This window comes from Pholis gunnellus (assembly GCF_910591455.1).
Source record: "Pholis gunnellus genome assembly, chromosome: 11".
NCBI classification, from domain to species: domain Eukaryota; kingdom Metazoa; phylum Chordata; class Actinopteri; order Perciformes; family Pholidae; genus Pholis; species Pholis gunnellus.
The window spans coordinates 21,797,615-21,821,267 of NC_136538.1; the positions used below are offsets into that span (position 1 = coordinate 21,797,615).

At 42.9% G+C, this 23,653-nt stretch overlaps 1 protein-coding gene across 1 annotated transcript in view; it reads right to left on the minus strand.

Annotated features, from left to right (window-relative positions):
• The window catches only part of kcnq5a (potassium voltage-gated channel, KQT-like subfamily, member 5a), a gene marked incomplete at both ends in the record, with an annotated part of 70,393 nt that extends 47,168 nt beyond the window's left edge, over window positions 1-23,225 (minus strand). Inside the window, one exon of the mRNA XM_079168406.1 lies at window positions 22,831-23,225. Within this exon, the coding sequence (XP_079024532.1) occupies window positions 22,831-23,225 (395 nt within the window). The remainder of the gene's footprint in view (window positions 1-22,830) is intronic.
• Between the last annotated feature and the right edge of the window lie 428 nt (window positions 23,226-23,653).

The window sequence follows — 23,653 nt, forward strand, 5'->3', positions numbered from 1 at the left end:
CTACTGTCCACCAGGGGGCGACTCCTCTGGTTGTATAGAAGTCTATGAGAAAATGACTCTACTTCTCTCTTGATTTATTACCTCAGTAAACATTGTAAACATGAGTTTATGGTCTCAATCTCTAGTTTCAAGTCTTCTTCAATACAGCATGATGTTCATTTAGTAAATGATGGTCCATTTAGAGTCAAACAGACCATAAAGCAGGGGATGCTTTAGGGGCGGGGCTACACAGTGATTGACAGGTCTCTACCAGAGACGTATACGGGGTCTCTACGTCACTCCTCCTCAGTCCAGATATGGTCACTTCCTGTTCATTGCCCAACAATAACTTGTGTTATTGTGTAATTGTGGCCTAACATTGCATTTGTTACGGCAGCTGCACATAAAAGCCTCCCGGTGTTTTCCTGGTGGAAAGCTTTTATTGTGAAGCAGCAGGAAGTTCAGTTGCAGAAGCAGTAACTGCAGATTAAGTTACAAACTAAAAAAGATGTTTTTTCCCCATTAAAGTGGCTCTTAACTGTGGGAACAACTCGTCGTGTAGAAGAAAACGACTGCAGCCGTTAACCAACTCTGATACAGAGAAATCATCATTTTTCTGCTGTAATTATCTGAAATCAAATCCTCTCATGTGGATATTTTGATGTAAAAACGAGCCTTTTTTCCCACCATGTTTGTTCTCACCGCACAGACACCTCAGCCTGCAGCAGCAGCGCCGGCCGGCCGTGAGCTCGCTCGGCTGGAACACAAACTGTCACAATGACGGAGCGCAGGCTGCGTTGACATTTATAAAAGCACAGCCCGTGCTGGTCAGCTGTAATGTCAGCCAGATAAACTGCATATGAAAACACTAAACTCACCCACACAACAATGCCCCGGACCAGACAGAGGGGAGGCTTTAAATGTCTATATTCAGTATGGATGACTGATGTGTATATATATATATTGTTTGCACTACAGATATCCAATTAAAAGGTTCTGATTAAGGTTCGGGTTGGAGTTATTGTCCCTGAGCATAACAAAGACTTCACTCATATCACTCATGATCTTTCTAAACATCTGAAAAGATAAATATCAGAATAATAAGCTGCAGTAAAGTGCTGATAATGAAAGATGACAGTCGCCAAACTGTCCAATCACAGAGGTGCATGTCAGCCCATGTGACTTCATGCTAACGAACCAGAGCTAAAAGGCAACAATGTATTTTTTTTGTTATCTCCGTGGTACCAAATAAACCAATGACAGGTGTGAAGACACACGTTAGGCACACGAGTGCTGCTGTTGTGTCTAAACTGCCTTGTTGATTCTCTGTTGTGATGTTTTCATGCGCGTGGCACCAACTACAGGTTCCTCAGCTTCCTGTTTCCATTCTGTTTCTATAAATCTCAAACTCGAATCTTCCAGTTGAACAGAAAGCTGCGTGCTTCAAAGCGGCTGATGAAACACGGCAACAGAGAGAAGAGGAACCACGTCGGGAATCTGTGCAGTTTTCCCTTTCACAGCGAAGATCGGGTCATTAAAAGGAAGTCGTCTGTGTGTGTGTGTGTGTGTGTGTGTGTGTGTGTGCCAGCATCCCGTGGTTACAAAGGCAGGAAGCTTGAAGCCGGGTTCATAATACCTTTGGAAAGGTAACGGTAGTTAATTACGTGTATTGCTGTGAGGCAACAAGGCAGAACAAAGTAACAGATGTGAAATATGTAATTAACATTTAAACAAGATGCTGCAAACGGTCAGACAGAAACTCAGCAGAGGAAGAAGAGACGGGACTCCGTCTAATGACAGAGCGCTCACACGGAGCTGCAGGTATGGACGAAATCTGCTAATATAATCATAATCGAATAACTTCACGACATGATTTGGTCACATGACTAACTAACTAATTATCTTAATAAATGTTGGGGAGACATTTGACATATAAACAGTATAACTGTGTCCTCTTGTATAAATAAAATGTAATATTATCTGTATATTTGAATGATATAAAACTTTTAAACAGAGAGCGATAAAGACGGGCGGAGACATTCGTGAGCCTTCAGGCTGCATGAGTCAGATATGGAGAGCAGCAGAGATCAAGGTGTCAAGGTAACAAAGTCCTTTTCTCCCAGCTGAGGGCTCAGAGGAGGAAATCCAGGGTTATGAACTGAGAGATAAGCAGCACACCTCAGTGGTCCATTAGTGTCTCTGGGGTCAAAGACACTGATGGGACACAAACCTCACCATCAGTCCACAGAATAAACAACAAAACACATCTAAAAACAAGCGTTTTAGCCTCGATAGTTCTCTGAAATGGCAGTTTTAGTTGTCCAAACCTAAACGTATATTCTCCTCAGTCTCAATCTCTAGTTTCAAGTCTTCTTCAACACAGCATGATGTTCATTTAGTAAATGATGGTCCATTTAGAGTCAAACAGACCATAAAGCAGGGGATGCTTTGGGGGCGGGGCTACACAGTGATTGACAGGTCTCTACCAGAGACGTATACGGCGTCTCTACGTCACTCCTCCTCAGTCCAGAGATGGTCACTTCCTGTTCACTGGTTGCAAAAAACAACAACATGGCGACGGTCATAATCCAAGATGGCGACGTCAAAACTGGCCAAACTCAAGGCTTCAAAGCATCGGCCCATAAACCAATGGGCCACATACAGACTGTGGCCAATATGGACAACGTAACGTGTTCACTGCAAGCTGTTCGAAACAAATAACTTCCGCCGCCTTGACTCATGACAACAACCCCGCTCTCCCCTCATAGTCTAACCCGTATGCAGGAAGTGAGGCTGGCCGTGTGGCGGTGTGTGAGTGCTGTGTGCGTTTAGCTTAAGTATTGATTTGATTCCTAATGAGACCGTCCTAGCGAGAAGTACGACAGCATCAGTCGCTTCATCAAGCGCAACAACAAGGGGACGCCTCTGACACAGAAGTGCGTCGGTCTCAGCCGTCGTTTCCTCCCGTCAATCAAGCCCGCGGTTGTATTTGGCGAAGCAGCTCTGAAGCGATTTCGTACCTAATTGCTTTTATTGACTTGGCAGCTTTGAACTGGTGGCAAGTTGGACTGTTTTCATTAAGAGGCTTTCTGGATGTTTTACATCTTAAATGCTACTTGACTGTTTAAACCAAAGGGGCATCCTCCGGTTCTGAAAAGTGAATTTGAAGCTTCATATCTTAAAGCTGCATTCTCTCTAGTGACCACCAGGGGGCGACTCCTCTGGTTGTATAGAAGTCTATGAGAAAATGACTCTACTTCTCTCTTGATTTATTACCTCAGTAAACATTGTAAACATGAGTTTATGGTCTCAATCTCTAGTTTCAAGTCTTCTTCAATACAGCATGATGTTCATTCAATATCATGAAAAGTAAAAATGAACTACGGATGCACATTGCTTACTAAACTAGCTAGCACTAGCATTAGCTGGTAAGTTATTGCTACTATGCTAACGGTACCTGACGCCGCCGGTCAAACAAGATGACAACAGTCCGAATGCCTTCAAAAACGTCCACAAACCAACAGGTGACATCACGGCGACTACGACCACTTCCTGCGGTTCAAACCCACGGCCCACTACCCTAAAACACATTAATGTCAAACCACCTACAATGGATCATAGTTTTAAAAATGTTTGTTTTTAGATCTTTTAAAAGGTTTAATAATTAAATGCAAACACGGTTGTCGCATCATAACTCGCCAAAAACCAATAACACATGAACTACTGTAATTTATCTAATTAACCTCCGAATCTGATTGATGTTGTAACATATCAGAGGAACAATGAAGTATCAAGTAACAAAGAACTTAATAGGTGACGAACTCCGTGAGGTTTGGTGCGTTGTGATGACTTGAAACTAAAATGACCTTAAAGAACACACAGAAGAGCCCTCGTGGTCCTTATTGGCTTGTGCATTGATCTACTTGTTTGTTTGCTCTGTTTTCAAGCTTACAAACAGACTTCACTCAACAAGCAATCAATTGAGCCCCCAACCCACACACACACACACACACACACACACACACCCACACACACCCACACACACACACACACACACACACACACACTTGAATTAGGAATAGGGACTGTGCCACGGAAACGGCCAAGGCCCAGGAGACGGTCAGAAGGATTTAAGTAATGAGGGCACCAGACACCCGAGTGGAGCCTTCACGATGAACCTGTCGGGCTGCAGAGCGGATCGGTGAACCCTGCACGGCATTAACCAGCATCAGGCTGCACAATGATAAGTTACAGCGTCAACTTGCACAATAAACTCTCACGGAGAACGACTGAGATATTGAATTGCGTGATGTGTAAGTTAGTTGGGAGTATCAGTAGAACGCTGCACCTTAAAATGTAACCGTCGTTCTTTTTCTTGGAGATCATTTTCGTTGTTTTTATATACTTTTTATATTCGACAAGAAATACTGAAAGCAGCAGAAAGCAGAGTGCACTTTGTTATCTCTTCATTTATCGAGATACATATAATTATCGTGACAGTCAACAACGTCATCACATGTGTTCACTTATCGTGCAGCCCTACTAAGAAGTCCCTAATGTGGAATAAAATATAATTTGTCAAAAGAAACGTATTAAATGTAAAAGTTTGGTTTGTGCTTTAACAGGTGTGAATTTTAGTTACTGGGTAAAAAAAAATGAGGAAACTATTTTATGAACAAAGAAAAAAGCATGTTTATTTTATTGTTGGATATTATTATCATTATTATATATTGCTATGTCCATCTCCAACCATGTCTTCTACACATTGAGTTTGTATTATATTTGCAGCTTTTCTTTCCCTCATCTTAGACGTCGGATGACGTTGACACCAGAGAACGGAGGTCGAAAAAGTCAAGGTTTTGGGTTTAATATGGAAAAAGTGAACGCATCCTGTTTCGCTCCTCGAGTCAGGAGTGACTTTCTAAATAGTTAATCATGTTGTTCATGCTGCTAGCAGCAGATACTGTAAGAAACAAATGAAATACATGCAGCACGTCGAGAACTAACAGCATTAGGTTGACGTACAGGTTAACGTATTTGCTGATGCAAATCAGTTATATATTAATGTAATTATCAACAGACAGACATGCATCTAGCCCCCCCCCCCTATAGAGCGTGGGATTATGGGCCAGCTGTATCACTGAATGGGGTTTTTGTTTTGTAGTATTAGGCTCACTGCTTTTCTTAATTATGAATAATAAAAATGATTCATAATGGAAAAAAAATAAAGCATTACAACTTCACACGCACATAGAAAACTCAAATCACAGGGAGTTAAAAGCACATTTCTTGGCCGGCAAATGTTGTTTTTCAGCAAATATTATGAGACTGATTAAATATTATTCATTTCTGCTTCCCAACACTTTGGTCATTGTTCTGCTCTTCAGCCTCTGTGGCAGTGAGAAAACCCATTATGAAGAGCACGCTTACCGGCCACTGTGTCACACACACACACACTCACAGAGTTTGTCTCAAAGCTGCACTGAGCCTTGTCATTGCTGAGGGGAACATCTGTGTCACTGTTATGGTAACAATTATGGAGAAGCCTCTTCCATATTTTTCCAATGAGCCATCATAAATAAATAATAAGCACCGACTCTGAGACGCAGATTGCATGTTGTCAGCGTGAATGTTGCCGCACCACAAATCCGTGAACGGGACTTTCCACTTTCTTTAGTTCATCGCATGTCGTTGAGGTGTAGTCGTAGATTTGCTTTGTTTAGGCTGCTGAGAGAACTTGGATTGAGGTTAAGCAACCGGGACAGTTAGCTGTGATGTGGCTTCAACATGAACTAAAGTTTTAAACTTCATTCGGAGTGGAAATCTTTTTGTTTAGGGTTAGAATATTGACCCGGGACAAGCCTCGAGACAGAAGTGACCATATTTGGACTGTGACGGAGAGACGTTGTATACGTCTCTGGTAGAGACCTGTCACTCACAAGGTAGCCCCGCCCCTAAAGCATCCCCTGCTTTATGGTCTGTTTGACTCTAAATGGACCATCATGTACTAAATGAACATCATGCTGTATTGAAGAAGACTTGAAACAAGAGATTGAGACCATAAACTCATGTTTACAATGTTTACTGAGGTAATAAATCAAGAGAGAAGTAGAGTCATTTTCTCATAGACTTCTATACAACCAGAGGAGTCGCCCCCTGGTGGACACTAGAGGGAATGCAGCTATAACACATGACGCTTTGGATTTCACCTTTCAGAACCGAAGGTTGCCAGATGGTCAAATACCAACGCTTGGTCAGTGGCCCTACACTTCAAACAATGGCGCTCCAGGTACCCCTCTAGTTTTGGACGTGTCAGGGTCAAGTTTCCGTTAATTACATGCACAGACGCTTTTCAAAATAAACTTAAACTGTGTCGACAGGAAATGTACAATTTGTGATTTTTTACGTCTCTTTTCAAAATAAACTTCAAACATTGGTTTATCTAATTTTAATAAGGGTTTAGTTACGCAACACAACTACTTTGTTAGGTTTAGAAAAACATCTGAGTTTGTGTTCAAATTAGAGCATTTGTTTACGTAAAATAACTACGTTTTCAACGTAACTGGCGTATGTGAGTTCTGCAGTTACGTAACAAACCTACAGTTACAGGACACAAACACTGGTCTCCTGGGTGAAAGTCCTGTGTTTGTTTGACCCATCCCACCTGTACTCCCACCCTTCCTACTCTGTCTTTGTCTTTATTTAAACTACGTCTGTGTGTAATAATGCTGTGTGGGTTTACATAGTAGCATCTCATACAGATAATAAAAGGTGATTTTTTTTTGTTGGATAAACATCACTTTTCTCACGGACAGTTCCTTCACACACATTTAGAACTTGTTCTACGCATGCTTTGATAAATGAGGGCCCAGAAGGGATGACTTGCACCGTCCTTATCTCCTCTGGTTGGAGCCGGGCCAGGTCTGGAGCCCGTCTTATGTTCAGTGCCTGAGCTAATATCTTTTCTATTGCCGAGTCTGCTCTGAATGCAAACATTACCTCATGAAACCCCGGCCGTTAGTTATCCGACACATGTCTTCTTCCCCTCTTCCGCTCCTTCTTTTCTTTACTTAACAAGGTCAGGAGACAGAGGAGGGGGAGACGATGTTTGTTCCTCTGGCTGTCACGGTGGAGAAGCTGCAGCCTCCATCACAGGGCTTCATGTATTTGTATTTCTATGTCTGTGCTTCTGGGTCTGCAAGTATTGAAAATCTATTGGGGTTGGGAGCTAAACAAGAGCTCATTTGGGGGACAGGAATCTTTGTGAGTCCACTAGTTTGTGAGTGTGCACAGCTCAGTATCTTGTGTGTCTTTTTAAAAGGAGACGTGATCACCTGAAGGTATTCATGTTCGCATGCATGTGCACTTGGAGTATTTCATGTATTCACACATGGTTGAGCTTCAAGGTGAATGAGCTCTGTGCGTCTCCAAGCAGAATGTTTGCTCGCTCTAACGTCCCTGCAGGCCGCGGTCGATGACGGCCTTCCTGCATTAGATATGAGGATCCTCCAGTTTACGGCGGCTCCATAAGCACAATGAGCCGGTATCATCCCGGTGATGTGCTCGTGCATGTGTTTACTGTCCTGCAACCCTGAATAGTAAATTCACCAAATTGTGGCCACATTGTTACAGGCAGAGTTAGTGGTGTTTATAATGTGAACTCCTGGATATTAAATCCTGGTGATATTTGTTCCCAAAGTGCACTGAAGTGACATCTTACGTGACACGATTAATCTGTTTGAGACTGAGAATACGACCACAAATACAGATATACTGTACAACGATTTGATTCTACTGGAAAAATACTATTTACACAAAAAGTAGATCTCCTCCTGCTTTTAAAAGAAATCTCACACACTTTTACAAGACACTTTTATAAGTAAGAATATTCTTTTTACATATTTTACCAGTAGGCCTATTTGTTTCATCCATCCATCATCTCCACTATCGCCGGGCTGACTATTCACCTCGCTGCCACGGAGGAGAACATGCCAACTACACACAGACGAAGCCCGGCTAGCCCGGGAATCGACCCCAGGCCCCCCCCCGTCTAGCTGTGAGGCGACAGAGCTCGCCGCCACGCGTGCTGCTTATTTTTGGTGTAATCAGGACAGTGGGGGGGAAAACGTTCACTAAATATCATACATCAAACGCTAAAAGCGCACACTGATGTTGTAATCGCAGTGCAAGGCAGCGTTCAGGCTCACATGGTGGCAGCTGCCGATTTAAAACTATATGAACACGTCGACCGGCTCTCTCCATACGAATGATCGTGGCAGCGGTAACGTTAACGGAAAACACAGTCACACGTAAAATTCTGTATGCAGGAAAAGCCCTGATAAGAGAAGAGCCCATTTTACCAAAGAGGGGCCTGACAATTGATCGTTTTAATTCTGCAGAGAAAGCCAGGAACAGTACGGCTTCTTGAAAAACCTAAACTGAGCCCAAACGACATAAACTATCCGCGTGCATCAGCCCGGTTTCCACAGCTCTGTCGCTCTGCTGCTGTCATTTAGTTTTGCAGAATTGGTAGTGAAGAGATCTTCTGGTTGAATGTTCTTAACTCTTCTGATTGCAGGTTTAGTTAAGATGAACAGTTGGATTACATATCTTCGCTTTTTGTCTCCTCGTTCTGATCTTTTTGGGCACGAAGGCCTTCTTGGAAGTCATACGTTGCTGTTGCGTATTGGAAAATGTTCTCGATTTGCAACACCAAATGTGTTTTAACTTCTCTCCCACAGTTGGAATCTGGCAGCAGCCTCACAGCAGAGGATGGAGACGTTTTCCTTTTCCACCCTCCACCGTTTTTTTTACTGTATTGGTCGTTTCACATTGTGTGAGTGTTTCGTCTCCGTCTGCTTCTAGCTCCACATTTTCATCTGTGCAAAAAAAAAAGAAAAAGAAAAGCGTTCTCTCACCCAAAAACATATGAAAGGACTCAAAATAATCAGCAACTGGCTCACACTGAATCTAAGCCAAAAGCAGTTCTTCTGAGACATCGATTCCTCAGAAAAATCCATTAGACTCAGCAGCTGATGTGCATTAGCAGCACTTCTGCTAAGTGACAGAAAACACAAGACGAATGCACCGTAATTGCTGAACACCTTTCTAATGACGGTGTTCGCAACTCTCAAAGGTCGACATTTCCTGCAAGAAATATAAAGAGAGTATCTAATGGAGATGATGCATTCATGAATCCATGAGTTTCGGGTGGCGTTGATGTGCAACGTGCTGCTGATTTATAGGAAGTTCAAAAACAGTCTGTTGTGGGAGAGAGATTATTAACTATATTTGAGCTGTGAAGTGAAGCCTTTAGTGTCATTATAACCAGCCTCATACATTACATTACATTACAGTCATTTAGCAGACGCTTTTATCCAAAGAGACTTACAGTAAGTGTGTTCAACATTCAACATTCAAGAGAACTACTAGTCACCAGAAGTCATGAGTGCATCTCCTTTAAACAAGCATCTAAGAGCATAAACCAGAGAAAACGTACAGAAACAAACGAATACAATAAGTGCAACGAACTAATATGAATACAATCAGTGCTGAGAGGAAGGCTCAGGGTAGACCTTCTTGAAGAGGAGAGTGTTCAGCCTGATGGAAGATGGGCAGCGACTCATCTCAAGTGGATGGAGTGGATGAGTTGACATTTAGCTAGAGTGCAACAAAGGCGACTAAATATCCCCCCTCATCTCTGCTCTCACACTCTCTTCCCAACCACACTGAGTTTATTTATCATGATTAATGCGTCCTATTTGCATCGAACATGTTTTTTATTTCTTTAGTTCTTTATTAAAAACCAGAGATGGGCGGCCTCTTCTTGTCAATGCAGCACCATGAACCTGTGAAGTCATTCGTTTATGTCATTTGCTTAAAGTAGTTTCTGTCACACAGGAAGACATCGATGGGATTCTATCTGCTCCTCACTTCACCGTAACCTTCGGGTGTCAATCCTTTGGGAAACACTTTCACTTTGTGATTCTTTGAGCAGCTGCTTTGTCAGAAACACAACAGCGGAGCAGCTGGTGCATCTGTTTACAGCGCAGCCAAACAAACACGTTGTTTCAGTAAAAGAAGTCAATCAATAACTGGCCTTTCTTGTATTTTTCTCCGAGGTAACCACGGAGACAGATGTATTGTGTTTCCTGTGCATGCTTCACAATGAAAGTGTTAAAATACTTTTAATGTAAAGTAGCAGCAGCAGGAAAACGTTGTTTTTTGCATCAGTAGAAAGTGATTTCAGCACCGATTCGTCTGAGAGTGAACAGTGATCTGATATCAAAGAGATTTAACTACAAACGCTGATTCCTGTGAATCCTTCCTACACGAAAAGAGTTTAAATACGACAGCGGGGAACGGTGGACTCCGCCACTGACAATGGTCTGTTTGACTCTAAATGGACCATCATTCACTAAATGAACATCATGCTGTATTGAAGAAGACTTGAAACTAGAGATTGAGACCATAAACTCATGTTTACAATGTTTACTGAGGTAATAAATCAAGAGAGAAGTAAATCGTTAAATTTAAATCAAACGTTAAAAGGCTTTATCTTTGTTTCACACACACACACACACACACACACACACACACACACACACTGAGGAGGTGTGATGTTCTCCAAACAGCCAGTTGTGTTGTTGTGTCAGGCTGGTTGCTGAGAGGCCTGAGAGGATTACTTAAAGAAAACAGAGACTCACTCTACATTAGACTGACTCCCGTCAATGGACCGGGCCCAACGCGCACACACACACACACACACACACACACACTTTCTCTAGCTCTCTACAGGGCAGAGAGAGCTTCACACACACACACACATGCATTCACAGGGACATTCTCTCGCCTCATTCCCTCTCACACACGGAGAACTTGTGATGCAGCGTAACACGAGTCGCTCGATTCCTGTACCAGCTCTGGTTGCTAGGCGCCTACATGTAATGTACGTTTGATGGAAACTTCTTCTTTTTTTTCAGAGTTATGTGGAAAAGATGTCGCGCACACATTTCAGTGTTCATGCATGCGCACAAACAAACTCCAAAAGCACGGAGAGCTGAGCCGTTTTTTATAAATTGTTGAATATTTGCAGAGGAAATCATAAACACCAGTGACATTTGATCAATTACACACACACACACACACACACACATAAACCTAAAACCTGCTCATCTTCATCGCGTCGTCGTCTCCGTCACCTTCGCTACACAGAAACTCCCGCGGGACAGAAAACAGGTCGATCGACCTCTAGTTGTCCGCGGCAGCGACTGTAACAGCGACTGAAGAAGACGTGACGTCCTGCTGCTGAAGTCCTCTTTACATCGATTCACGCGTCACACACACACACACACATTATACAGAGAGGTGTGAAGATACATGGACTGATGCAGGAGAGGAGGGAAGCCAACGTGACTCATACAAAGGATGTAATCATAAACTACAAGCTTGAATAAACCTCGACTTTAAGGACTTTGAACGGCCTCTGTGTATTAAAGGAGCTTTACATCTGTGTACATACGGTGGTCAAGTGAACTAAAGAAGAGAATTAAACTTAAGAGTCAACTCAAACCTATATCTCCCATAAAGGAGAACAACACTTATGCCGTTTTACGATATCCTAAATCTCTCGTCTCATATCATGATCTCCACATTGGTAGCACTTGGAAACATGTTGGATATGTAGATTCCATTGTTTTCCAATTTTTATAAATGAAATGATCAAAGAAATTCTACTTTCTTTTGTATGATTGATGTGTTGTTCTGCACTGAAGACATGTTGGAGTTCTCTCTACTTCTAGTCTTGATGGTTGTGTTTCCATAGAGCAGCAGGACTTTAACATCACAGTGAAAGATCACAGCCACAGAGAGAAACGTGTGACCGAAGCGAAAGAAAAAGAGAATACGCCCCCGAAACTGCTTTTAGGTTGAAAGGGTTAAAAGCATTTTCTTTTCATGTCAAATGTCCGACGCGACACCGAGATAAACATGTTGAGTGCAGACGTGGTGACGTATGAGAGCTGACAGATTGTTCCAAGCCCGACTTCTGCCTCCAGAGGAACAGATCTCGCTGTTTCTGCTTCTATCAGAGAATTTATAATGAGTTCACAATACGAAGGCAAAGCCAACACAACACGCACATCAGCTCCGTATTAACGAGACAGAGACGAAACCAAAAGGGAGAAATTAAGAATGTAAATTGGTCTGATTTACATAAAAGCTGTGCCGTCTATTTCGATGCCTGAGGCGTTTTCTTTTTCCGGGACTAAAAGTCATGAATATTAAAATGCTTCGGCCTTGTGACACAATTTGATCGATACATTTTTCTATTCAGTTTATCAGATATGGAGCAAAAAAAAGAAAATATTCCGTCGGGATGAAGAAGTGAAATCAATGCTCGGCGGTGAACATGAACTGTGGCGCTGCTACACAAATAATTCATCATTCACTTCAGTTTTTACCTCGAGTAACATCGGCTCCTCGTGTCAGTGTTTCTGTCTCACAGATCTGAACCGTCGTCTTCCAGAGGCTCCTCCAAATACGTTAGGATTTCATCAATACTAGTGCTCTTATTAATGAGAGTTTGGTCCCTTTTTGATCCTCTTATCGGTTCTTTTTTCATTCTATTGTGAGAAAAATCAACAATTAATTCAGAAAAGAATCCACAATTCTTTACTATTGTTGTATGAAAACAAAAAGTCTTTCTTTAGCAGCAACACAAGAAGCTCTACACAATGATCTCAGTGACGATCCTGTTCCTCTGATCAGGACAGAGAGAAAGAAAGTACCGACAGCAGAACCAGTAGCTCTGGACCGCATCGGTACTTTGAGTTTTTACTCATTTAGAACCAGCTCTTGTTGAGAACCGGGTTTCTGGCGGCATCCCAACCTCCAAATGTGGCCTTTTTTTTGCAGGAATTTGGCCGTTAATACCTTAATATTTGGGAAACCAGCACAGGGCCCGTTGGTATGGAGCTTTTAGTTTTGGGACAGAATGAATGAGAGGATGTATGTTATTTAAACGGCCTCTGGGTTCGTCCCTCACAGTGCGGGTCGGATGGAAAGCGGCCAGTTTACTGGTTCAACATGTGACTTCACTTGGCAGCTCACCGCCGTCAACAGAGTCACATAATAGTTGTGTGTGTGTCTGCAGGTTTGTGTCCTCTGTTTACCTTGTGTGTGCTTTTCCTGTTTTCAGCACCATCAACATCGCTGCTTTCACTATCGATGAACCCGTCGATTGGCTGTTAAATGAATCAACCATCTAGGCTAGAAAATGTGAATGTGTTATAAAGAATATTTAAAGTTATAAAGTTCCCAGAGATAAGGTTAATGTCTTACAATGTCTAGTAATATATAATAATATATAATAAATAATATAACAATATATATAACAGACATACGCAGCAACTTCTCTAATTTGAGAACTTGGAACCGATCAATCATTTTGCTTTATAAATGACTTGAATAATGAATCATTTATCTACATTTTCTATGGTTAATTTAATTTAAATTAAATGTGTGTCAGTGTGTGTGTTCCCCGTACAGTGTGTGTGTGTGTGTGTGTGTGTGTGTGTGTGTGTGTGTGTGTGTGTGTGTGTGTGTGTGTGTGTGTGTGTGTCTTGGGGAGAGTGACTCTGAGGCAATTAAACCAGACAGCAGCCTGTCAGGTATCTCACAGCAGTGGAGAGCGATATCACCGTCTCTCTGTAATATAATTTCACTCTCCCTCCATTCACCTCCTCTTTTCTCACCCAACACCTCGCTCTCTCTCTCCGTCTCTCTCTCTCTCTCGCTCTCTCTCTCTCTCTCTCTCTCTCTCTTCCTCTCTATGCAGCTCTCTGCATTTTTTTTCCAATTTCCAAAATATTCAACCGACGTGACGAATGACGTTCCACGAGAGAAAACATGTCAAACGAAGGAAACAACTGTTGTTGTTGTGTTCTGTCTCACTCTGTCTGAGGAACCTGTCAGCGTGAGAAAGGAAACGTGTATTATGGTATGTTTTTTCCCTCATAAGGATTGCTCAAACACACACACACACACACACACACACACACATAAAACCTACAGACATATTCACACTCTCAGCCCAGGTGGTGAAGCTATTCAGCTAAAGTCAAGAGGAATGCATGGAGAGCTGTGTGTGTGTGTGTGTGTGTGTGTGTGTGTGTGTGTGTGTGTGTGTGTGTGAGAGAACAGTAAAAGGTTACCTGTTGTGTGGAAGGTGCACACAGCAGTCGTGTTAAGTAACCGCATACTTCCACTGTCTCCGTCCTGTAGATCCATTTAATGCTACTAAATACTTGCATTACTCAACGTGTCAGAGGGAATTACTGTGCGTCTGCTCTGCTGCAGTTCTACATGAAATAAGTTGCTTTCTTTCACAGAGTTGTACGAGATGATCGATACTTCTCAGAGGGGCCAATTCACGAACGGATTGTCCCCGTGCTGCTGTGATATTTGCACATATTTAAATTTGGTAAAATGCAGATGTTTAGCGCAGAATAAGCTCCTTTCTAATTCATAAAGATCAGCGCCGTCACAGTGAATTCGTAGCTTCTTCAGAGAGTTGGTGGTGACTGAAGCACGTCCATGAGGAGCGTCTGCTCAAACCCTTTTATCTCACGGTTGCGTCATTAAAAATAACAGAATAAAGCTCGCCTACACGCCATTTCTGTAACTAAAGAACGGGAGAAAAAATGAAGGGAAATGAGGTCGTTATTATAACAAGTTAACAAATGATTTCTTCTCTCTCTCTCTTTGCATAAAAAGGACAAATTGCACTCGGCTGCAGGACTTAATGAGCGCGTTCATTAGTGTAAAATCCTCTGTGACCTCTCCAGGTCCGACAGCGATTAAGTGATGCAACAACTCACGGTGCTGTCAGCATCCGCAACCCATTATGTTCAGAATTCTCCTCGGAGGAAAGTAAGTAAAGAGGTGATTAGCTTAGCTTAGCATAAAGCAGGGGGGGGGGCAGCTAATTACTTTCTCCAGAAGATGAAACATCTGCCTACCAACACCTTTAAAGCTCACAAACAAAAATAATGTTGAAACATAAAAACGGACACAAATAAACGTAAGTAAGTGAGAAAAAAACTCATTTATATGCAAAAAAGAATAAAAAATATATTTTAAAGTCCATACAAAATATTTATACAGAAATAAATGAAAATGCTTTTATTCTTTGATATTTCCACATTTATTTTCTTATTTTTTTACAGATTTGTCTCGATATGTGAACTACGTTAATAACATCTGATTGACACGTCAACGACTTCCCAATTTTCTAAGAAATAAGCTGCGGGGGACAAAAATAAAAAGCCCTGCATGGAGACAGCGCTCGAGAAATGAACTATAACAGAGAGCACTTCATATGAAGCACTGAGTACTTGAAGTACATTAATCTGACAATACTGCTCTGGAGTGAAGCTGCGCAAACTGAGCATGAGTGGGTGTGAGTACAGGATCCTGTGAGTGCCTTTGAGTTGCTGACAGGGTAACACGTCTGAGCTGTACACGGCGGGCAGTGGAGGCCTGTGTGTGTGTGTGTGTGTGTGTGTGTGTGTGTGTGTGTGTGTGTGTGTGTGTGACGTGAACCCAGCGGCGGTGCGCTCTGTGTGGGCAGGAGGACGGACGAGTCCAGCCCGTTCCATCAGCAAACTAGCACCTCGGCTGATGTACGAGAGGACTGCCGCATGACTAACGAGCAGACACACACTGATGCTGACACACTGAGCAACCAACCCTGCACACAGTCATCCGCTGGCAGGACAAGCCTGCGCAACAGTTGTTGCGCACACACACACACACACACACACACACACACTCATTAATTCCCACAACCACTTGCATTCTTTCTTTCTCTCTCATAAAAAACACTCATAGACATGCAAGTGAGCGCCCTAAAAGTAACACAATCTCTTGCTCTTTACTTCTCAAACCCTTCCACACACACACACACACACACACACACACAACCTACACACTTCCTGCTCGGGTGTCACAGTGTGTATCTGTCACTGCACTCCCTTCAGATCTTGGCACCTCCTCACCAGCGAGCTCTGACTGATGAAACCCGACAAGTCGATCCGATCGTTCATCATTTTCCTTCTCCTTTCCCGCTCTGACGCAGTGCTAATTCATTTCTTTTTACACATTTACTTAACAGAGAGGAGAACATAAAGTATATGTGGTGGGTGTAATGAGACCGGATGCTCTTTGCATTCTAAGCATTCCTGGTGCACTGGGGGGGAGAGAAGATGGTTTTCTGATGTCCTCACAGTGCGTTAGGAGCGATGCTCTGATTCAGAAGATAGTTCATCATCAGTTTGAATGACATGTTATACTCAGTCCTCCTCAACATGGTCTCTAAGCTCACTGCTGATGTGTTGGAGAACGCTATTGGAGTGTCATTGAATGCAACTTAAAAAAGACTTTGAAAACACACTTTGCCCTCCATTGCATCACCACACAGTGACTATAGAAACATGGAGCATTGATGCGGCTCTACTATTATAGCACGTCTCAAACACAATAAAACACTCACAGGCAGGAGAGGAAACAGCAGTTCATCACAACATGTGACCAACACGCAGAACAACAGTCTGTGTGTGGAGCAGCCGCCAGGTAACGGTAGTGATGTCATACGTTAGTGATGTCATACGGAGTTTGATCAGAAGAACAGGATCATCAATGAAAGATGATCACTGAGATCATTGTTTAGCTGAGAATGTATTTTAAAGATTTTAGAACTTCTTCTCAAGAAACACTATTTGTTTACATACAAGAATAATCAAGAAATGTGGATTCTTTTCTGAGTTAATTGTCTTTTTTTCTTACAAAGTTTTAAAAAAGAACCAGTAACAGAACCAACCGATAAGCATTCATTATTATTATTATTGATAATCCTAATGATCCCTAGTCAGGACATAAAATGAGCAGAAACACAGATTCAGTGGGATGATTATTGCTACTCGTGGTTTTCCTTATTTGGCGTCCAAACTCCTAAATATGCGCTTTGACTTCATGAAGAAGAGAAAAATGTTTAATATGCAAACATCCCGGTGTTGACGTGTTCACCGAGTGAACTTGCATGTTTTGCATATGAATCTGCCTGTGAACTACTTTTGTCTGGATATGATGATTGTAAGTGTCTTCTTCTTCTTCGTTTTAAATCAGAGTAGATGATTCTGCCTTTCCTTTTTTTGTGTGTTTTCATCCTCTCTCGTTTCCTCTAAATCCTTCCATCCTCCTGTTTCTCCCTGAGTGACCCCGGGTGACCTGGACACACAGTGCGTCTGTGCTCCGTTCGGCTCTCCGGTGAAGACATGAAACAAAGCACACATTACCTTTAATAGGGTAACCACTCTGCACCTATTCATGCAAACACCGGAACACACCGTGACAGTATTTATACACAGATGCACACACAAGCATCTCTTTCTCTATTCATCCCATCTAATGGGCCCTGAGCATTTTTTTCCGTTGGTTTGCGAGCCAACATCCTCCTCCATACCTGGAAGTAACTCTGAACCCAAACACAGAGGCTCTTTTATGGGCTCAGGTGTCTCAGATGTCACCATGTTCTCAGGAAACAAAGTGCAGTCTCTTCAGGATGCCTTTGATGTTCTTCAGGTCTGCGCACATTTTTTTTTTGGGGGGAGATCAATGCACCTGCAGTTTGAATAATCTCTGAGTGCAACGGCCTTTTCTAGCGTTTCAGACCTGTTGGTTTGTGAACGTTTTGAAGCCTCAAGTTCACCATGTTGTTGTTTTTTAGCAACCAGTGAACAGGAAGTGACCACATCTGGACTGAGGAGGAGTGACGTAGCGATGTCGTATACGTCTCTGGTAGAGACCTGTCAATCACTGTGTAGCCCCGCCCTAAAGCATCCCCTGCTTTATGGTCTGTTTGACTCTAAATGGACCATCATTTACTAAATGAACATCATGCTGTATTGATGGTCAGTAGAGAGAATGCATTGGCTTTACTTAGCAGAGGTTGCCGCCTGTATTCAATGCAGCAGTCAGTCAGCAGCTAGCTTAACGTTAGCTCTGATGGCTTCACAAAGCACGGCAGTAGTCCTGAATGTAAGCAGTGGCTAACGTTAGCAAGCTAGCTAAGAATACACAACATAAATAAGACAACTTTAGAGTTGCTATAGCCCGGAGTGGACCCATTTACACGGCCATTGTTGTAGCTGAACTACTTACAGTCGCGTGTGTGGAGATTTGTGTAACTGCAACTCAATCGATGAATAATCACATTTCTATATTTGTAAAAGAATCTCTAAATGCTTAAACTGAGCTAGTGAATGTGTTCTGCTGGTGGTCTATAGGCTGTGTTGCTCCTGAAGCAATAACACATTTGCAGATCTCTGCAAACGGCAAAAGTCACGTGTAAAAAAAGAGACCTGCTGAGTTCAAACTGCTGACTTGTCTGTTTTTTCCAGCTCTTGGAGCAAAATTCTTTTAAGACTTTTCAGCCAATAATTTCTTTGCACGCATTTAGTTTTGTTCAAACATTTACAAATCTGATAACAGAAAACACACGGATTCTGAATACACATTTGCAGATTCCTGTACACATTTAGACATTCGTTTACACATTTACAAGTCTCTTCATCCACACATGGATTAAGATGCAGTTACACAACTCTCCACGCACGTTTGCAGATAGTTTGTCCACAACAGCGGCCTCCGTACATTTAGTAAGAAGCTAACAACCTCCATGTCCTGCTTCAAGCTCCTTGAGCTTTGTGGTGCTACAACACTCACGGGTTATTTCCACCTTTGCTACAGAGAGAATTATCCGCACAACCACAAGAGGCCACTTGTCGGTAAAGTTGTTTAAAGCGTTTGATGAGGACAGTCTGTCCTGTGAAAAACAACCTTAATCCTCGTCAGTGTGAACTCCGCTCAAACAGAACTGAAGTGTGACTCCCTTTAAAAGAGCCAGCTGAAGCTGACAGTTAATGCATCACAGACGCTGAACAAATCCGTGTGTTTAAAGGATGAAAAACTGGTCCGAGGTCGATCATTAGAAACAAAGTGTGTGTCCGCCTCGTGGCAGACCGTCAGGCCGGGTGGATGTGCTACCTGTCGATGGACCAGAACGGCCCCTCGGATCAATGAATGACGCACTGGAACCGCGTGACTGAATCAATCTCACACACACACACACTTCTGTAAGTAAGTCAGCCGCAGACACAAAGCCAGACACGTGGATACAGAAACTCGTTCTATTGGCGTCATATTTCATCTTCATGCTCACACAAAAACACACAAACAAGTGGAGTAAACGGATAAAGAATGAGGTGAAATGTTACTCTCTTACACACAAACGTTCAGCACCTAACGCAGAATACAGCGAATGTGATGAGGCCAACACACGGCACCTCTATGAGAGATTAGATCTCAATGTGTGGGAGCACTATTTGGAAAGACGCTTATCAGTGTGTCCATTCACACTGCAGCCCATCAGGGATTCCTACAGAGAGTAATGTATATACATTACATTATTCACGTTAACACACACACACACACACACATGCACCGTAAAGCTGTTTTCTGACACGTTTGCACAGCATGGATCCACGCACAGACACACACATATATAAATACAGATGAAAACACACGCATACACACACACACACACACACACACACATAAATACAGACAGACGCACAAACACACACACACACAGCAGCAGCATATGTTTGTACACAACAGCCGACTAATTAAACGATCAGAAGAAAGTTTTCTTTTATAAATCACGTAATTTCTTTGTGTGTGTGTGTGTGTGTGTGTGTGTGTGTGTGTGTGTGTGTTCATCTCCTACCACGTGTGACATGAATGTGTGTATGAGTTTATATTTCTACATTTGTGAGTATCTCCTGCGAAAAGTGTCTTATGAATTTGTCTTTTTGCATGTTTCTGTATTTATCTTCTGCTTATATATATATACACACAAATACATATATAAATATATATAAAATATAAAAATAAATATATAAATAAATAAACAAATAAATATATATATATATATATAATTAAAAATATATTTAAAAAAAGAGAAATCCATTCACTTGAATGTCGTGTGACAGAAGTACGAGCAGCGTTTCATTAGAACGTAACGCTTCATTAACTTAACGTTTCATTAGAACGTAACGCTTCATTAACGTAACGTTTCATTAGAACGTAACGTTTCATTTAGGGTTGCAACAACGAATCGATAAAATCGATAAAAATCGATTATTAAAAGAGTTGGCAACGAATTTCATTATCGATTCGTTGTGTCGCGAAGAAGGAAGTTGATTTACGCGATTTGTATTATTTTCGCGTCATTCGCGCCGCCGGTATCGCCGGGGACTATTTGTGTTCATTCGCGTGCATCGCGCTGGACGCGCCGGAGAGGGGGCGCGGCTTATCGGTCTGAAAGCCGTTCAACTGTCCGTGATATCTGGGACTTCCACAACACGTACTGAGCAGAAATAGAGGTGGTTTTTTCCACGGTTAATTAACGGTCATTAAACTGCACTGAAATACTTCTGCAGAAACAGCTCTGATTTTCATCTGAATCCTTAAAATATATTTTTCTGCATCAAATCACCAACAAAAAAACCAGACTTGTGCTTTCTGCCAATCTCGCCTCAATTTCCTAATCCCACTGAGGTTTCTTTATCTCACTTAAACAGTTTATTTAAGGCTGTGGTTGTGAGCAGATGTAACGACTTAACCCTCGCGACCTCAGCTGTCCCGCCCGGGCAAATAAAACGTCAACATCCGGCTCGGCGGCCCCTCCTCCGACAGCTCCACTTCCTCCTCACAGCGCTCCTCTTCCAACACGACTGTTGGAAACGGGAAGGGAGGCGGCGTTTCATCACCACAAACGGTCGGCGTGCTGGTGTAGCCTACACCATGTGTGCGACAGAAATACATAGATTCATGTATTCATGTAGATTCATACAGAAAGTGTGTATTGTGTTGAAAAACCCCAGCTGTGTTAATGCACAGCCTGCTCTTTGGTTACCTCCAAGTGTCATAACTGCCACATGTTCATATAAATTAAAGTAATTATCAAAACAAAGACGCACTGAGTCTGATAGCTTATTAATTAGTCATCATGGCCGTTGACTTGCTTCCACTGCCGAACAAACAGAAAAAAGAGCGCCACTTACGAAAAATCACCAAACTTTAATCCAGTCACAGCACAGCAACCGCCTACACTGTTTGATTGGCAGGTTATCTCCTGGACGCGTAGCCGATGCGGAAGCACCTAAAAACTTGCATTCTCTCTAATGTCCACCAGGGGGCGACTCCTCTGGTTGTATAGAAGTCTATGAGAAAATGACTACTTCTCTCTTGATTTATTACCTCAGTAAATGATGGTCCATTTAGAGTCAAACAGACCATAAAGCAGGGGATGCTTTAGGGGCGGGGCTACACAGTGATTGACAGGTCTCTACCAGAGACGTATACGGCGTCTCTACGTCACTCCTCCTCAGTCCAGATATAGTCACTTCTGTTCACTGGTTTAAAAAAAAACAAGATGGCGACGGCGAAATCGCTGAACTCAAGGTTTTAAAACATCAGTCCACAAACCGATGAGTGACCGTCACCATGACTACGTCCACTTCTTATATACAGTGGATGGATGTAGCGCAGAAACAGCGAAGCAAAAGTGCAAAACAGAAAAAAGGATCATGCAGATTACAACCAATGATGAAGCAACTATCTCTGAAGATATGAACACAACCAAGATAACAACTGTTGTGGATTAAATACAGTTTAAAGAAAGAGAGAGTGCCTTCAGACACAAACAAACAACAGCAGCAGTCTGCTCGATTAACAGACACAAACCAGGAAAGCTCAGACCGAATGTGAGCAATAATCTACCAACTGTTAACTGAAACTGCATGAAGATGGAACATAATTGTTTGTTTTTAATCAGAAATCTTGGCCATAAAGGAGTTATTTCACAGCAGAGGAACCAATCTGTGTTCAGCTGTTTTGAATTAAAGAAGTGAAACAGGACTTTTCCCAGACTCGCTCTCTTTCCGTCCAAACCGCTGATGAAAGACTCAAAAATCTCGCTCAGCAGTAGCAGCTGATATCACATTCAACCTTTTCAGTTGACAGCATGTTGACCTTCTCTCAGAGATCCACAATCAGCTGGAGCTTCCAGTGTTACGTGAAGAGGAAGAGATTGGGCCCAATACAGTGCTCTGATTTACTGTCTCTGTGTGTAAATATTGTAATTAAATCTGCATCGTCAAACACCTTCAAACACCAGCACACAAAGCCACTGAATCCTAACTGTTCCAGGATCTGTGTCTCTGGAGTTTTACTGCGCACTGCTGCTGGACAACAGGTGAGCTCATTTCAAAAGAGATCCGGTGCTGATGAACAGCGATAAATCAATCAAATGAAATCAGGTCAATAATAGTCACAGCCAGCACATCTTAACCACCAACATCAAATACAAAGACAGAAAACCAAGAATGAGTTTCTATGAATATCTGCTCAAAGGATTTACATATGAGAGAGAGAGAGAGGAATTAAATGTAAATGAGTGAGCATTAACTTTTCCCTTGAAAAACAAAATCCTCATCATGACCTCAGCTGGTCATCATCAGGGGAACAACAGACTATGAACTCAAATCTGTTATGTTTCTAAAAAGCATTGACACGTTTTTATTTTATTCCAGCTTAAATAAAAATATTCTTTATTTCTATATTGCTTGATTTTCTTTTTAAATTCAGCCTTCAAATGTGGGGAAACTGTAATAATTCGATTGAAAAGTGTTCAGCTCCTTGTTATACTTTGATTAAAAGTGTACTCACACAAACGCGTGGTAGATGAAAGCCCACTCCCTGGGTCTCTCCAGCACGTTGTAGAGGTAGTTCTGGAGCCGCCGGTAGCTCGCGTTCCTGCGGCCGCTCTGCGCGCTGTAAATCAGCGGCTTCCCGAGCAGGCTGAGGCGGGCGCCCTGCTTCCTCTCCGCTGCCGCCGCACCTGCCGCGGCGGGAGACAGGAGACCGTCCCCGGCCGCTCGCGCCGCGTTGTTGTTCATCGTCCTCCGCCCGGACTCCACATCCTTCAGCGCGTGGTCCTCCGCTCGGCGTCCCGTCGAGGTCTTCAGCCAGAGCCCCGCGCCGCCGCCGTTACCGCTCTCGTCGCCGGTGTGACTCCGCAGCATGGCATCACCAGCGCGCTGCGCTGGGAGACCGGCAGACATTCACATGTAGCACGAGTGCTCTCGCGCTACAGAGGGGTGTTTGGCTACTTCGACTTTCACTGTCCACTAAATAATACAAAATAAATAAAAGAAGTGGGTGAAGAGTTAAATATCTAATCTCACCCCGTCATCCTGTGGGCCCGTTTGGAGCAGATCCACAGTCCGGTTTGGACACTTTGGTCAATCTGCGCAAGTCTGGAGAAGAGTGGGGTTATGAAGGAGTGGATCCATCGAGACGTTTGGCTGAGGGGGGGGGGGGGGGGGGGGGGGGGGGGCTCTCTTCCACCCTCCCACGCGCTCTTTCTTTCCCAACTCACTCTCCGTCTTGCTACTTTCTGTCAAAAGTGTGCGGAGCTCTGACCTGAACCATGCGTCTCTTTTACGCATCAGAGAGAGAGAGCAGGACGCAGCACCACCAGCTCCACTGG